Here is a 16,589-nt window from a genome sequence, read left to right on the forward strand (position 1 = left end):
CACACACACCCACCCTCCCCTCTCTCTCTCCCTCTCCCTGTCTCTCTCTCTCTCTCTCTCTCTCTCTCTCTCTCTCTCGCACACGCACACACAACCACACACTCGGCTTTTTGGAGGGCTGATTTAACTACTATGCCATATCTGCTATTCTGCTGCTATGACCAAAGCAGCAGAATAGCAGATAACACACTGAGTCAAATAAATCACACACACAGGTTCTCTCTTTTACCATGGGGGGGGATGTAAACATCAATTTTTTTTTTATTTTTTTTTTTTAAAGTTATGCGATGTGAATGGGAACATGTAACCAATACAAAGTAGGTGTTATCCCAATTCTGCTGCAAAAGTGGTAATACACTAAGTATTGCAGTTCAGTTGAAGGCGCTTTCAATCATTTACTAAGCTTTGCATCCTTACTGAGTAATAGATCTAAAGCAAGCTATTTTTTGTTTACAATGGATGTCCTAGAATAATTCCTGTTGGAGCATAAACCCTAAATAGACTGTTGTGCAGGTTAACTGATTTGAGGCGTTCTCTGGCACATAAGTGCTAACAGCCACATCAGCAGTGCTTGTATTGCTGTGGAGACTGAAATGTGTCAGCTCTTTTGGCAGCTGTGTGTGTGCAGAGGCTTAGAGGGAGCTGCGCTTCCTGGTCTCTGACATTAAATCTTCACAGCGCCCTAACCCGCTATGAAAGCCTCCACTGTGTACATGTGGCTTTGACGTTCTACGTCCTGGAGCTCCACACTATATTACAGGATGTCTTCTGTGGAGGGTTGGCAACCGGACAGCGCAAGAAAACTAAAACATTTTTTACTGTGTTAAATGTCTATAGGAAACAGACTGATCATTGAATGGGAAACCATTGTTAGGTTAAATTAAGCTTCTCTGTTTTTGGGAAGCTTTCGAAGGTGTTTCTTCAGAGGAAATACATTTCGTCAGCTTTGGCGCTTTGTTTAACCAGCTTCAGGCAGTCACTGGAATGTTGGATTAGTAACTAAAGCTTCGGTTTACAATATAGGAGATAGATGCTGTAAATAACAGTATCAGAATGCCCTTGTGTGGGGAAGATGCTGACAAAGGCTTCTGTAATCCTAAACTCCCTTCCCCACAATAGTGCTTTTGGAAGTGATCCCAAGTCCACAAACCCTGGAGGTCATCCATAGAAGAGCTTGTTACTCCAGATATCCAACAGTTTTTGGCTGACCAGAAAGCTATAAAGCTGGAGTTTTAGTGCTCGTTGCTGTGCTGCTAAAAGAAAATCTAGACCCTGATATGCTGCAGTGATGACTTTGCTTAATGACAAGACTCAGTCTACTGGTGTGTGTGTGTGTGTGTGTGTGGTAGCAGACTGAAATTCCAGTTTTCTTTTAACTATATGTATGACTGCTTTGCCTAAAGGTACACTATACGACATTTAAAGAAAATGTGATAAATATATATAGAGAGAAAGAGATAGATAGAATTGTCATTTAAAGGAAATGGCATTTGTGAAGGGAACAGGTTGTGATCCGACTCTTTGTGCCATTTCTAGGCACTAAGCAATATGAGCTTGACTACTGTACTGGAGGCTTAATAAATGTGTTTTATTGTAAAGTTTAGGCTGTTATCAGAAGACCATTTCCTGGTCAGATAACAGTAGAATGATTTCAGTTTTATTTGTGGCCCTTAAAGTGCCTGGGCCTAAAAAAAATACATCTCTACAATACATGATTATTTTCTTTACAAATGCTGCAAGTACAAAAAAAACAAAACAAAGGGATCCTGCCAAAAATCCAGTGTGTTCCCAACTTTCTGTTTGAGCTGATAACACTACCTCAGCTGCAGTAAAAACCCAAGGCCTGCCCTTAAGCTGTCCTTGCACTGTGCAAAATTCAAACAGTGGGTGCTGCTTTTGACACCCTTTCAGCGGCCATCCCTCTATCAGCTGATCGAAGGAGCTAGTTGGAAAATCTTTGAAGAATAAGAGCTGGCAACCAATCAGCTTCCGGCTCTGTTCACGTATTCTGACAGCAGCCGGCGGCCGCCATCAGGATACAATGAAGACAGCTCTTCAGTTAAGTGCTTTTAAACGTTGGAGGAATCTGTTATATTTTCTCTGTTCAGCCTGCAGGTTAAATGAAGAAAATATTGGTGTATGGCCAGCTTTTAGTTCTTCCCTTTTTTAAACTACAGAACACTTTTTTCTCTCCATAACATAAGGGAATCTGAACAGTGTTTTTGAGGAGACGAAACACGGGGAAATGTTCATGTATCGGAAAGATGTACTGAATAGATTTTAGTATTTCATATACTTTTTAAGAATATCGCACAGTACTTTGCTGTCAGCATGTATTTGGGTGTGTTGGGCTCTCTGGTTTTTGCTGACATGCTTGATGACATTGGTATTTATCATGCAGCTCAGGAACAATCCCCCACTCCCTCTTTGTCTCTAAACAGCCATGTCTAGCCGCCTTCAGGAGGGCCAAGTTTACTTTCTATCTGCTGATTGACTCTTAACTGAGTGATTTGTATAACAATTGTATATGTACATGAGGCTGCTTTCATTGGCTCAGGAAAGAATCGGACGTCATGCTGGCTTTTGTCGCTGCTCTGTTACCTAGTTTTCCCACCACTGAGCATGCAGGCTACGTGATGAACAAAAGGTTTGTTTATACTGCTCCCAGCTTGTGTTACTGTCAAATGACGACCCAGCACCCAGCTTTTTGATTCATCACTTTGCTGAGGTCTGCAGTGAATCTAATCACTGTATAATAAAACTCTCTGCACATAAAGGGTTAATGGTTTTTTCATGCATGCCTGCTAACACGTATATCCTGTTTGCAGTTTTGGAAACTCCGCTTGTACAAACACTGGATGTAGGAGACTAGAGTCATTAAACTCTGAATATTGCGCTCTGAGTCCAGGTTCTGGCACAGTCTACTGTCTAAGGGTATTGTGTTTTGGCAGGCTGTCTGCTACATTAAAGGGTTGTATGAAGTAGGGGAAGGAAGTCCTAGATCTGGAGTTAAGGGGACATCTCTTTGTGGGAATTGCAAATACGACAAGACAATATGGATAATTTTTTTACTGAAGTGGTAGTCGGATCCAGTAAAAAAAACTATGTGCACTACCACATCATGGACGGCTGTTTTAAACGCACTGCAGAATATTCAGTTACAAATGGAAATGGATCACCTACCATCTATCTGTGTATCCCGTGAGTGTGGACTTGTATTGTCATGCTGATAATGTTATGGACTTCCTGTACTTCTGTTGTGGCAGTTATAAATAAAGAATAAAAGACAAAAAGAGGGAAGTTGATACATAGAAAATGTGTGTGTGCTTCTTGTGTTTGTTTGTTTGTGCAGAGAGGAGCAATAGAGTGGTGGAAAGTGTAATATTAGCATCAGTCACAGTTGAAATGTATTGGGTACGCATGCACTTTTTTTACAATGCTGCTTTCACACTATTGGAGCGTGGATATTTAGTGAATTCTTATTAGCATCAGTTAGGTTCCTTTCACATGGCCGGTCCGATTGGGTCCTCCTGCCAGTTGGTGGAGAGTAGGGGATCACGGAATGATACCTGATCTGCTTTATGATCACTCAAGCAGTAAGCTCTGTGCTCTTAGGATTTCCTGCCTCAGAGCTGTCTTCTAAAATGATTATTTTTTGTTATCCTAAAAATGTCGATTACGCAACATACAAAAAAAAAAACTGCACCAACTTTTTTTTTTATCTTCTTCTTTAATTGTATTGGGGTTTAAAGTGTATGTCAGGGCAAAATAAAAGCCTTTTACAGTGCATCTGTCATACATGAACAATTCTCCATTTGTTATCCCTTTTGAAGATCCTTCAAGTGCACCAAATACCTGTTGATCCTGTCAGAAATACACTCGGCTCCTAAATCCTATTGTGGGTTCCTGCCTTTGCCGCATGAAAATTGCAAAAAATTGTATCAGCCCTGTCTAGTTGTCAACTCCCCCTTTTCTCCTATCCATAATTTGGGGGCAATATACCGTATCTATAAGACGCCCCCCACTTTTCTTACCCAAAATTCAGAAATCAATATTTTCCATGCTCTTTTGCATAACTGATTACATCCAGTTTAAATTTTTCAGAGTAAGACCGCCGCTTCCTGGTATTGGTATTTACCGGGATTTTTTTTGTTTTCTGACATTTCATGGGCTCAGAATGCTCTGACATTACCGCTCCCTGTTGCATCTGGGCACTGGCTACAGGCTCTGCGCAGCATCAGCTGACGTCGGGTACATAAGGCTCATGATTTGGAGGAGACCTGTTAGCTTGTCTCTGCAATCGGAAGTTTCACTCGTGAGGCTAGTTTGCAGAAATATCGGCAGTTTCGCAACCGCGGTTCTCCTCTGGGCCCCCCGTGTATAAGACGCCCCTCCATTTTTAGGTAAATATTTTTATGAAAATGTATAGTCTTATACAAGGACAAATACAGTATTCTGTTCCAAGGGATAGAGCTGGGAGGGCTGATTGGACTACTTGAGATAACACCGCAGAGTGCACAGGACAGTTTTGAATTTCTGACAAGATCAACAGGTATTACCCTTTTTCACTGACCAAAATGGAGCAAAAAGTCAATTGTTTGGGTATGCATAGACTGTAAAGCAATTCTGTACTCAATTCTTACTAGAACATCTTTTTATCAGAATGGTGATGCAGTCCCCAGTGGTGCCTACACATGCCCTCAGCTATTTTCAGGGAACTCCTAGGTTTCTGAGGCTGAAGAGCAAGGAAGAGAACTGAATGTATGTGGTTCATATGCAAGTGTGAGCTTTCAGCTAGAAGGTTGGTTCTTTTGGCCCTTTACCTGTTGGTGGGGCTCCAAGATAACAGATGTATGAAAGTAGTTCTAGATTCCTCTTTACAATTTGCTAGCTGCTTACATTGTTTGAGTTCTTCAACTTCCAAGTCTCTTTAGAAGCAGAGACACTGTGCTCCTAGTAGTTACGAAGAATTGCTTTAGCCTGAGTCATCGTTTGTCGTTGTTCATTTGGTGTCATGTGGTGCCCCCTGTTCAGTGATGTGAATGGTAGTGGAGATGGTGATGATTTTCTTGCAGAATTGCAAATGGACACATTACCATCCACTGCTGAATAAGACCCTTGTTTCTGTTAAAGTAGACTTTATTAGTGGCACAAGTGCCCATTCCCCCTTCCCTCCCCCCTCCCCCACCTAGAATGAATGTCCCCATTGGAAGATCTACCATCTATTCCTAGTCTGTTGACAACCCAGAATTTGAAATTTTCTATTTTCTCCTTTACCGAGACACAGAAAGCAATAAAAACCTGAGAGGTCTTCTAATCCCTCTCCACTCTATCCAAAAAATGTTTTGGCTTCATTTGCACTTTGACTGCTATCTTTCCTTTTTACCACCTGGTATGCTTCATATGGAAAGTGTAAAATATTGCATATCCTAATCCAGGGGCGCCCACAATTTTTCATCTGGAGATCTACTTTTGAAATGAAATGAGCTTAATGAGATCTACTAACAAAAAAACACCTGCATTCAGGTGTTCAGGTGTATGCGATCGCCCACAGTGCGATCGCAAGCACTATTTTTGCAGATTGCACTGGACTGGAACACAGGCACTAATGTGGGGAAATATCAGGGGTCTAAACAGCACCTTGATATTTCCCTTTTTAAAATAGAAAAATAAATTGAGGACACAAAGTCGTTAATCTCTTTTTCTGCAGCCTCTGTTCTAAATGAATGGAAAGTACAGAGGCTTCCCATTCATTCAGAACATATTTACTATCAAGCAGTTAATGGGGAGAATCCTCTGTACAGAGTGCTACTCCCCATTGCGAAACATCATGAATGAACAGGAAGTGATGCAAAGCACTTCCTATTCATTCATACCTGGGGACACATAGTACTATGTGTCCCCAGCTATTTACAAACACTGGAGTGATCAGCTGATTGCTCCAGCGATATGTACCGATCCTCTGCCGGCTCGGCCACGCACACGGGGGCTCAGCCTGCAACTTCTCCTCTGGATCCCCGCTGCTCTCCCCATCTGTATGCAGCGGGGATCCAAGGAGAAGTGAAGGAAGCGCTGCAGCCGGCGGAGGACGGAGCCCATGGGCGAGCGGTGAGGACAGAGATAGCTGCCGGCTGTCAGATCCTGGCCGAGCGGCTCTCTCTCCTCACCGCCTGGCCATGCTGCTGTGACACCGGCTCCATCCTCTGCCCCCTCCCACACCCCCGCTGCCGGCCGCAGCGCTTCCTTCACTTCTCCTCGGATTCCCACTGCATACAGATGGTGGAGAGCAGCGGGGATCCAGAGGAAAAGCCACACAGGACACAGCCGATCGCTATCTACCTCACTTTGCGATCGACTGGTAGATCGCAATCGACCTAATGGGCACCTCTGTCTTAAACATTCCTGCCCAAAAAAATAAAACCATTTCTAAATTGTATTTAAGCCCCGAGCCTGATATTTGTTAAATAAAATAATTTATTTTTTTAAACTGCGATGTCTTGTTTTTCCAGGGAAACTTATTTGACTTCCTTCGTTTGACTGGTTGGAGAGGTTCTAAAGTGTTGTATTTTGGGGACCACCTATATAGTGACCTTGCAGTAAGTGTCTTCTCTTCTATTTCTAGACATGTTAATATCCCCTTTTCCTGTACATCTCCTGGTAATCCGCCTCCTGTTCTTTTTTTTCTCCCCAGGATTTGATGCTGCGTCATGGTTGGAGGACAGGGGCCATTGTGCCGGAGTTGGAGAGTGAAACAAAAATTGTTAACACTGAGCAGTACTCTCAGTCCCTGACTTGGATGCAGGCTCTGACTGGCCTGCTGGAGCGTATGCAGGTAGGCATGTACTCTGCTATAAAATCTAATAATTATAGACGGAGCTCGGAGATTCATGCTATCAAAACTTTTTTCCTGTCCCTTTTTTTTTTTTTTGACACACACATGGAAGTCATATGTTTAACCTTCTTGTATATCCTTGTGTTTTATATAAGCTAGCATAATTGCAACTAGCATCTTTTTATTCTACAGGGACTCTGCTTTCACAAAATATTTGTTTGGTGTTCTGCAGATGTTTTTCTAGCCAAACATTCAGATTTTATCGTGTGTGTGTGTGGAGAGAGAGAGAGGACATATATAGAGGTTTTAATCTTCCCCACTCTACCCAAAATGAAAAAAACTTTGGCATTAGATGCATTTGGGGGGGAGGGGGTGGTACAATGAGCTGATCACAGAGCACGGTTTACCTGTATTAAAATGTTACAAAGTGACAGTTCTATTCACCCCATCGTGTTGTGATGCAGTGTAGTGACTCTATGCACTGCGGTGACGAAAGGTACAACATGTAGCGCAGCTCATTTGGTTGGCAGAAGAAACTTGGGCTGATTTTAAATTGCTTTAGTGAAACAAGCTATTTTGTTTCCGTTATTTTTGTTTTCTAATACACAATGTATTAGAGAATTGTGTATTAGAAGACTAGATAACTTTTTTGTTGGTATTATGTAACATAATCTAATCTCATGGTGCGTGAAATCACACATCTGTTTCTCAACTTCTGTTCCCTTCTTGGATTCAGTTGCACGGTGTGATGTAATAACATCAGAAGTCCTTCTGGTTTTTTGTTTTTTTTCTTTCTTTGATGTCCTGTGCAGTTGCTGTGTTTAGAAAATTGTTGAACCAAAATGTGTTTTTGTGTCTATCAAAAGGCCATAATTCATCTTGTAGTCATCAGAGCGTTGACTTCTTAAGTCATTTTAACAGTTGTGAATGCATGTGTTGTTGTTGGCTGGTTCTCTTATGGCAGTGAGATGCAAGTTGTTGTATCTGTTTATAGGCTGTTAGAAATCTGATGACTTGCAGAGGCAGTTCTAGTAAGTTTTTTTGTTACCTTACAGAATTTCCGTGATCCGGAGTCGCAGCAGATTCTACAAGACTGGATGAGGGAAAGACAAGAGCTCAGGTACTTGCCTCTGATTCCTCTGAGAATTCTGTAAAGCCAGCCATACACTGATAGATTTTTCTCATTCTCAAGTTCCCCATCCATACTAAGGTCGGGTATACATGTGTCTATTTTGCTTGCCGGTTGAATGGGTAAAAAAAAAAAGGCGATTCCTCCAACACTTACCAGCGTTGATGGACGAATCCCCCTGCTGTTTGCACTGTATTCTGACAGAGGTTGCCGGCCACTGTCAGAAAACCGACCGCAGCTAGCAGTTGATTGGCTGCCAGCTCTGTCTGGCCGAAGGAGCAAATTGGAAAATTCTCGATCAGCTGATCGAGGGATGCTGGGTGGAAGCGTGCTGTCAGCAATTCATCAGGAATGGCCAAAATGATCTACCAGGTGTACCCTACTTAACAAATCCCCAGTCTTGTCTATATTGCATTCTGACAGATGTGCCACCAAAAGTCCATTGAATAAGTGTTGTCAAACAGGGGCACGTCAGCTTAAGGCTGTTCCCAGTATGCCTGTGCTCCTCCCATACATCCATACATACATCCATACATACATCCATACATACATCCATGCATACATACTAGGGATGTCCAGATACCAGTTCAGATACCAGTGCCGATACTTGGGATTTCCACGAGAACTACCAGGGTTGCAGCTGGGACCTGGCTCTGGCACTCCACCACTGTCCTGAAATCATTAGTTTGTATTTTATTAGAAAAACTTTCACATGACAACAAACAAAAATGTATCAGTACTTGTATCTGGGCGTACTTGGACAAGTATCAGTACTTGAAAAAAAATGGTATCGGTGCATCACATAATAATTTCACTCACACTAACTCTTAGCCCCTGACAAAAGTATGCAGATAAGGGCTTCTGGCATTACTGATTTTCCTAATCTGCATGCTTGTTTTGAGGTTAGCGACTTAAAAGTACCAAAACCAGTAACTCTGCAAGGTAGCTAACACTAAGGGAGGCACGCCCTTGTATCTATTTATGAATCTTTTGACTTGAACTAGTCATGAAGGCAGATGTGAGGGTCTAGATAGCCTGTGTATAAGGTAAATAGTATAATTCGGATTGGGAGACATCCAGGAGGAAGGCTACAATGAAGCTTTGTACCAAATTGGACAGGTCGTCAGGGCGAATGGACTCTGGAATGACCCTTATTTTAATATTATTGCGATGTGACCTGTCCTCTAAATCCGCCGCTTTTTGATTTGAGCCATGTTATATCATCTTCACCGTCATTGTGGGAATCCACAAGCTCATTGAAGGTGGATGAAAATTCTCCCATCTTATTTTCAATATGGAAGACTGTCACCCATCTCTTGTAGGTCAGATTTCAATTGCTGCACCAAAGACTACATATCTGTATTAAGCCAGCAATGCAGGGACACTACCATGTCTTTCAGAGTAGTATCTGAGAGAGGTTGCATGTTAGTGGGATAATTCTCAATTGGGGCGAATAGCTCCCTGGTGTCCTCTAAGGAGTGGTGGGAAAGGCTCACCTCATCCGTTAGGCCTGAAAGCTGGGGCCTTGATTTTGCAGGGCTCCGCGTGGTTGGGGGTAGCAGGAGACAAAGACTCCAACGGTGTGGAGCGGGTCTGGAGAGCCTGTGGCTCGTCTTCCCTCGATGGACGGGGAGATGTGTCCGATTCCTCTGATCCCTGTGAGGGAGACAGGAGGGGGATGAACCACCGCCGCCATCTTGGAAGGAAGAAGTCCAACACCTTACGAGGACGGTAGCCGCCTTTGCTGCTGCCGGTGAAGAGCAGAGCCGATACTGTGCCTGCTAGTCGCTGTGTTGAGATCCTAGGCCTGTGTGGACACGGAGCTCCGGGATTATGCTGCCATTAGGCTCTCTATTTGGCCGCGCCTCCCCCAAATGTGTTTTTAAGTACCTTAACTATTAACAAAAATGTATCTTATTTGCGTATCACTCGGCTGTAGATCCTCCAATCATCTCTGAATTGGTGCTGACTCTCTCCTTCCTTATGGAGGGTGGCTACTTTTGTTCCCCATGGTCTGTGCGTGTGTTGTACAGTAGCCACTGCTCCAAGCTCATTCCCGTGATGGACTACAATCCCACGTTTAGTTTACTAGTTTGTATTGAAATTGTAGTCATTCACAGGAGCAAGCTTGGAGTGGTGGTTACTTTGCAACACTCACAGGAACCATGGGGAACAGAAGTAGCCCCCCTCTAGAAGGAAGGACAGTGTCGGCACCAATTCAGAGTTGATTTGAGGATCTACATCCAAGTGATACACAAATAAGATTCATTTATATTAATAGTTAGGGTACTTGAATGCATTTTTATGATTTAACTCCTGAGAACTAAACCTTCCAAATAGAATCTTAACTGACCCTTTTCAAATAGACAGTGAGGTTGAAGTCTCCATTCTAAACTGCCCATTTGTGCAAATTTATCATTCACCACTATGGAGGACAGCTTAGTGTGCTTTAACATTGTTTTATTCTGCTATTACAATATAATCCAGTTTTACTGAAATCTTTTATGTCTTTTACAGGGCAGTGACCAAGAACCTCTTCAACCCTCAGTTTGGTAGTATTTTCCGCACCTGCCACAACCCCACCTACTTCTCCCGCCGCCTTTGCCGTTTCTCTGATCTCTACATGGCCTCTATCAGCTGCCTCCTGAACTACGACTTAACCTATAACTTCTTCCCCCGCCGCACCCCACTGCAGCATGAGGCACCTCTGTGGATGGATCAGCTCTGCACTGGATGCATGAAAACGCCATTTTTGGAAGAAATGGCCCACATCCGTTAAACAAGCTGCGCCTTCTTATCTAGACTTAAGACCTAGACCTAAAACTTGATTTTTTTTTTATTTTCTTGTAAAAAAAAGTGCTCTTTGCACATTGGGGAGCAGTGTTTTCCAGGCCAGATGTGGACAGTTAAATCATCTGTGCTTGTTTTAAATAAGCTGGGTAACAGGGTGTACTAAAAACCAAGATGCTTTGAAGTTCTTCCCCCGTCCATTAGGGCCATTTACTCATTAAGCTGGCCCTTCCAGTGGACCGATTTAAGGCTAGAACAATTGTTCTAAATTTTGAAGTGTGATCGGCTCTCCTTGTCCTGGGGCTGAAGAACAGTGCGGACTGATAAGTTGCTACTCAAATGACACTTTTGGCTTGGCACGCACTGGGGAATGAACGGCTGTACATGTCAGAATGTGTGAAATAGTTGGGGCTTAGCCATCTGTTGGCAATCATCTGCTTTTACTTTTTACACCCATAGGTTACTTGTATGGAGTTCATATTACTAAGCCTCATAATTAGAATACTAAGTGGAGAAATAATAAGCTGTTACATATTTGTGTTACATGATGGTGGCAGCGGTGAAAATTGTGTCTTTAATACACCCTACGATAGTCTTTGTAATGCTGTTTAAATCCCACGAGCCAGGCTACCAACGTGACTAATTTACTTCTATCTTATTTTTGTTTCATCAGTGGAAGCACATATTGCCTGGCTCTTTAACAGTTTAAAAAGGAACATGTTCGCTGCTGTTACTGACTTTGCATTCTGTAGATGCTAGTTGCAGTCTTACAGGTCGTTTTCTTTAGAAAGCAGCCACAGCCTGAATAAGAGAGTAAAAAAGCCTGTCCCCTGCCAACATACTGTAGAGAAAAGGATCTTTGCCCTCAGCAATCGTCTTGTCTCTCTAGAGAGGTCCATCGGGCTCCCTAAAGGTGCCCATACACTTTACAACCCTTGCAAGACTTTTGTCTTGCGAGGGTTGTAAAGTACTTAAAAAAAACCCTACGATCTGCCCATCACGGACAGGCAGATCGCACTTGCCATCATCGCAAGCCCGCCCCCTGAGGGGCGGGCTTCCGATGACTGCAATGCTGAACGGGCAGTGTGCGCGTGCGAACACCGGCCCGTTCGGCAGTCTTCCCTCGATCATGTTAAAAACCAGCCGAAAATCTTACGATTCTCGGCTGGTTTTCCAACATGCTCGAAATACAAAAGTCGTGCGACCGTACAGTAGAAACGGTCGCACGCCTTCCATACACTGCACGATTATCATACGATCGCGGGATTTCCCGCAATTCTCGTACGAGCATCGTGCAGTGTATGGGCACCTTAAGAGTTGAGCTTTGCAATCAAAGCTCATGCTACCTGCTGATTGTAGAGGGACTTGTTAGACCTCTGAAAAGAGACCACTGCTTCCCCACAGAAAGCAAGGCTGCACTCCACAGCATGCTGGCAGGGACATGCCTTTTTACTCGGGCTGTGGTTGTTTCTTAAAGAAAATGAAATTTAAGACTTTGCACACTTTTTTTTTTTTATGCGCTTTGAATGTTTTTTAACGTGCTTGGAATGTTTTTTGATGCACCTGGAATATTTTTAGCGGATTTAAACTGGTCAAGAGCAATTGGGATTTAAAGTATTTAGGACAGGAGGTTAACATAACAGCCAGGCAACTAGCATGTTCAGAATGTGTCGGCAAAGGCAGCCCCTGTGGGTTTTTTTAAATTTTTTTATGACCTGTTAAATCTAGTTAAAGGTCACTGCAAAAGAAGCCTCTGATTACATAGCTCTCCAGTATGTGGCAGAGCTGAACCTCGCTGTCTTTAAGCGATAATGTCTGCACCCCACACATATAACTGCGGTTTGATCTCCTGGTCCTACCTCACTACAGGACACAACAGTGATGTTGGGGCTAGTGGGAGGAACCATTCAGTACTGTGGGGGGCCAGGCATCCAACACTCCTGGAAGTGTCGGATGTGGAGATGATGCTTTTGCGTTTAAAGTCAACTAAGTTTGGCCTCACCATCCAAAGAAAAGTTAGGTATTGGGGCTTCTTTTGACCCACTTGAACTTTAAAAGAGGACCTGTCATTTTGCTATTTTTTTTGTTTTATCTGTCAGTTTGGTGTAGGCTATAAAAGTATCTGAAGTGTTTTGCCAAGAATGTTTTGGCTAACTTTTTCCATAGACAGACGGATCAACTCTTGGCTTGGTCTAGCCCACACCATTTATTTCCTTTTAAACCAGTGCAGTGAATAAATAACCTGATATCGAAGGAGGTGTCTAATAGCCAAGTAGAAGGGAGGAGATGGCTTAGGATAGATGATGACTGGTGTGGTACAGATATGTTCTAAAAGGGTCAATACACATTGGATTCTTACCCGATATCTGTTTGTTTCTATGAAAAAAGGTGGCTTAGATCATATGGGAATCTGTATTTTGCGCTCAGATTCTCAATGACCTATCTGGCACAAGTCCACTATGACACAAAGGTCATGTTGAATTATCATGTGTATGCATAAGCTCGCTGTATTAATTCACCAGTGCATGGTGCAGTTTACTAATCCAGACATGCTTTACATTGTCGTAAGGGAGAACAAGAAATTTCTGTCTGATGGATTTAACAATTATTTTAGAGATGAGAATTTACGCACAATTTTTATTTTAATTTTTTTTCTTTTTCTTTTGAACGATCGTAAATATTTGCCCTCAGGTGAGGCAGGGAGACATTATAAAGACTGATTGGAGCTTTTGTGGTTTGAAAGGACTACCGCAAGTGAATTTAGTAAAGTAAAGCTCCATTCAAGAGTTTTAGTTTTGGGTGGCGAGTGATTTGGAGTGACTGATGTGAAGTTGCAATTAATTCTAAAACTTAGCTGTGAATGTCCACCACTGAAGAACTATCATCCATCTCTTCTCTACTTTTGCTGTGCCTGTAATTGTGTCAAGAGATTCATACCGAATCTACCTTTCCCTAATCATTACTAAAGCAGCAGGAACAGTAGGAGGGGGACACTGGGTGGAAGCTCACGGAAGACCTCGGTAGGTGGGTGCAGCTTCACACAGCACTTCCTTTGCACCTAAAACTAAATTAGTTTTGAGTGGCTTTGCTTCTGGATTATGAATTTCATTAATGTCTGAGTTAAGTGCAACAAATATACCTTTCCCTAGTGACTGGTCTTGAATTCTTTCTGAAGTTCAGCGATCTAGTTATGGGTAAGAGTAAAAGTGCTGGGAAATGTGGAGTTGATTCCTTGCAGGGCATTGATCTGTTGATGGGTACCTGCCATATTTTACTGTCCTGTTTTAGGTTTTTTTATATACAATGTCTTCTCTAATTGCCTATTTCCTTATGTACATGAAATAGCAAAGGTATTACATTAAAAGCAATTTACTGCTCTGTTCAGTTGTTTTTCTTTAAATAAGGACATCAGACCTCACAGAGGAAATGTCAATAAACATTCATTAATCTTGGTATCTGCTGGAAAATCTTGTATGTTTTCTAGAAACCTCCACAGGTCATAACTGAGCCAAAACGACTGCTTGGCATGGAAATGCGATAGGAGGGAGCTCGACAGGAACAAAATGTTTTTTGGCTGTTGTTGCTGGGTTAGAGGTGCCTTTCTTCCCAGAATCTGAAGCGTAATTACGGGAGTGCCAGACAATTTTTTGTTATTCATTTATAATTAAAGATCTCTTGTTACCACAGTAGGCTAAGTTGAGACCATTTATACTGTATCAGTAAAATGTCGTGAGGTGCTACATATTTATAGTAAAGCTATGGTGAGATCAAAGGAAGTCAATTGTTACTTGGATTATAAAGCAGGCCCTTGCACCTGCACCTGCCTCACTACCCAAATCCCCAGAATTATGGGGAAAAAAGTTTCATAAAGCCCACTATTGGCAAAGGCATCCACACTGAAGAGCCAGTAGTGAGCTCGACTTAAAACTGAACACCAGACAAACTTCTAAATACACATGTGGGCTGTATCTACGGGAACTATTTTATCTTATTTGTGTTGCTGCCCATGCAACAGCTCTGCCACACAGCACAACTGAAGGAGATCTAATTGTTCTCTAATGCAGGGACACCTACAGGTCTTGTGCTGCCCCAAGTCTGTGACTGGACAGTGAAAGGAGTAGCAGCAGAATGTTGAGCTCATCTCCTGTTAACCTCCTATTAGCACAACTAATTGACTCCCTATGTGGCTTTCCCTTTCCCCCCATTCTCCAATCAGGAACTGAGAGAAAATCTCTAACCACATCACACTCACTCTACTAAAAATAAGTATTTTTATTTCTGTGTGAAGGTTAGAAGCTCCCTGTTTTTTTTGTGTGTGTTCCTGTTGCAAATTATCCCTTATTACTTATCTGGGGACACTGCCACCGTGACCCTAATGGGAAAATCTCCCTAACAAAGCTCCACATAGCTTACAGCTCTAATCTATAACCACTCTTACATAAACCCCCCAAAAAGAGTTTTGGCAGAGCATACTTTTATCTTTTTAAGTAATACATAGCTGCATTCATTGGCATTTGTTATAGTTGCGTGGGGTTCAGCTGTAAATTGGATACATTTTATGCAAAGTCATTTTGTAGCTCATTTAAAAATACTTTTTCATTTTGTATATTATACAGACGTATACGACATTGCGTGATGAGACCAGTGCAATCTCACCTTGGGTATCCCTCAGAATTAGTAACCACTGACACAGCTGATCTTCATCTGTGTTCAAGTGGAAATCTTCCCACTGGCAACTAATTTAAGGGCGTGTGCTACCTATAAGTCCCGGTTCACACCGAGGTGTTTTTGACGCTCAAAGCAAAGCGTGAAAAAATAATACAAGAAATCCCATTCTATTCTATGGCCCCCTGTTCAAACCTGAGAGTTTTGTCGCAAGCTGCAAAAGGCTGGAAAAGGTACATGAGCTTTTTTCCAGGCAGATTACAGTGCGTTTGGCTGCATAGACTTCAATGGAGACGCATGAAAATGCACAACACAATCGGGTTGCACATTACTGCAATACATTTCAATATGCTCAATAAAACGCGTGTCTGTATATGTGTGTAACGTTTTTTTTTTAAATGGGCTCCAGTGATGGGACTACTAGTTTGTATTGAGATTGTAGTCCATCACAGGAGCAAGCTTAGAGCAGTGGAAGTAAAAAAAAAAAGTGTGGGGTGCAATATTGTGAAAGGGAAAGTGTAACATTATGCAGCAATCAATGCAAAATGGCACTGGCTATAGAGGACTACAAATCCCAGCAATAGTACACTATAGAGCGCAATGCACAATACAACCAGCTATAGAGGACTATAAGTCCCAGCAATAATACATTATACAGTGCAATGCAGAATAACCCCAGCTATAGAGGAATGCAGCAAATCCCAGCAATAGTACATTATAGCTGGCTGTATTCTGCATTGCGCTTTATAATGTACTATTGCTGGGATTTCTTGTATTCCTCTATAGCTGGTGTTATTGCGCTGTACAATGTATTGATGGGATTTGTAGTCCTCTATACAGCGCAATGCAGATTCCACCAGCTATAGAGGAGTACAACAAATCCCAGCAATAGTACATTATACATACAGTGTATAATGTATTGCTGGGATTTGTATTCCTCTATAGCTGATTGTGCTGTATATTAATTATACAGAGTAATGTACTAACAGCTATAGAGGAATACAAATCCCAGCAATACATTAATACAGCACCATGTGGGGGGGAAAGTGCAGGCTTACCTGAGCAGTCTTCCAGCAACTTGCTTCTGAGATCGGGCCGGTCTGTCGGTGGCTCTCATCCCCTCACACTTACTTCTTCTTCTCCCCGCGTCCCTGTGCCGATCGTGGATGTGGG

General features: G+C 42.4%; 1 protein-coding gene and 1 long non-coding RNA gene across 2 annotated transcripts in view; both read left to right on the forward strand.

Annotated features, from left to right (window-relative positions):
• The window catches only part of LOC108784493 (5'-nucleotidase domain-containing protein 2-like), a 58,163-nt gene extending 47,243 nt beyond the window's left edge, over window positions 1–10,920 (forward strand). Inside the window, exons 11-14 of the mRNA XM_018553334.1 lie at window positions 6,510–6,596; window positions 6,692–6,832; window positions 7,888–7,952; window positions 10,479–10,920. Of these exons, the coding sequence (XP_018408836.1) occupies window positions 6,510–6,596; window positions 6,692–6,832; window positions 7,888–7,952; window positions 10,479–10,740 (555 nt within the window). The 3' untranslated portion in view covers window positions 10,741–10,920. The remainder of the gene's footprint in view (window positions 1–6,509; window positions 6,597–6,691; window positions 6,833–7,887; window positions 7,953–10,478) is intronic.
• Window positions 10,921–13,056: 2,136 nt separating this feature from the next.
• The window catches only part of LOC108784494, a 5,645-nt gene continuing 2,112 nt past the window's right edge, over window positions 13,057–16,589 (forward strand). The window contains exons 1-2 of the long non-coding RNA XR_001941074.1: window positions 13,057–13,123; window positions 14,508–14,512. This is a non-coding gene — a long non-coding RNA (uncharacterized LOC108784494). The remainder of the gene's footprint in view (window positions 13,124–14,507; window positions 14,513–16,589) is intronic.

Source organism: Nanorana parkeri, unplaced genomic scaffold, assembly GCF_000935625.1.
Source record: "Nanorana parkeri isolate BGI_ZX_2015 unplaced genomic scaffold, ASM93562v1 scaffold116, whole genome shotgun sequence".
NCBI classification, from domain to species: Eukaryota; Metazoa; Chordata; class Amphibia; order Anura; family Dicroglossidae; genus Nanorana; species Nanorana parkeri.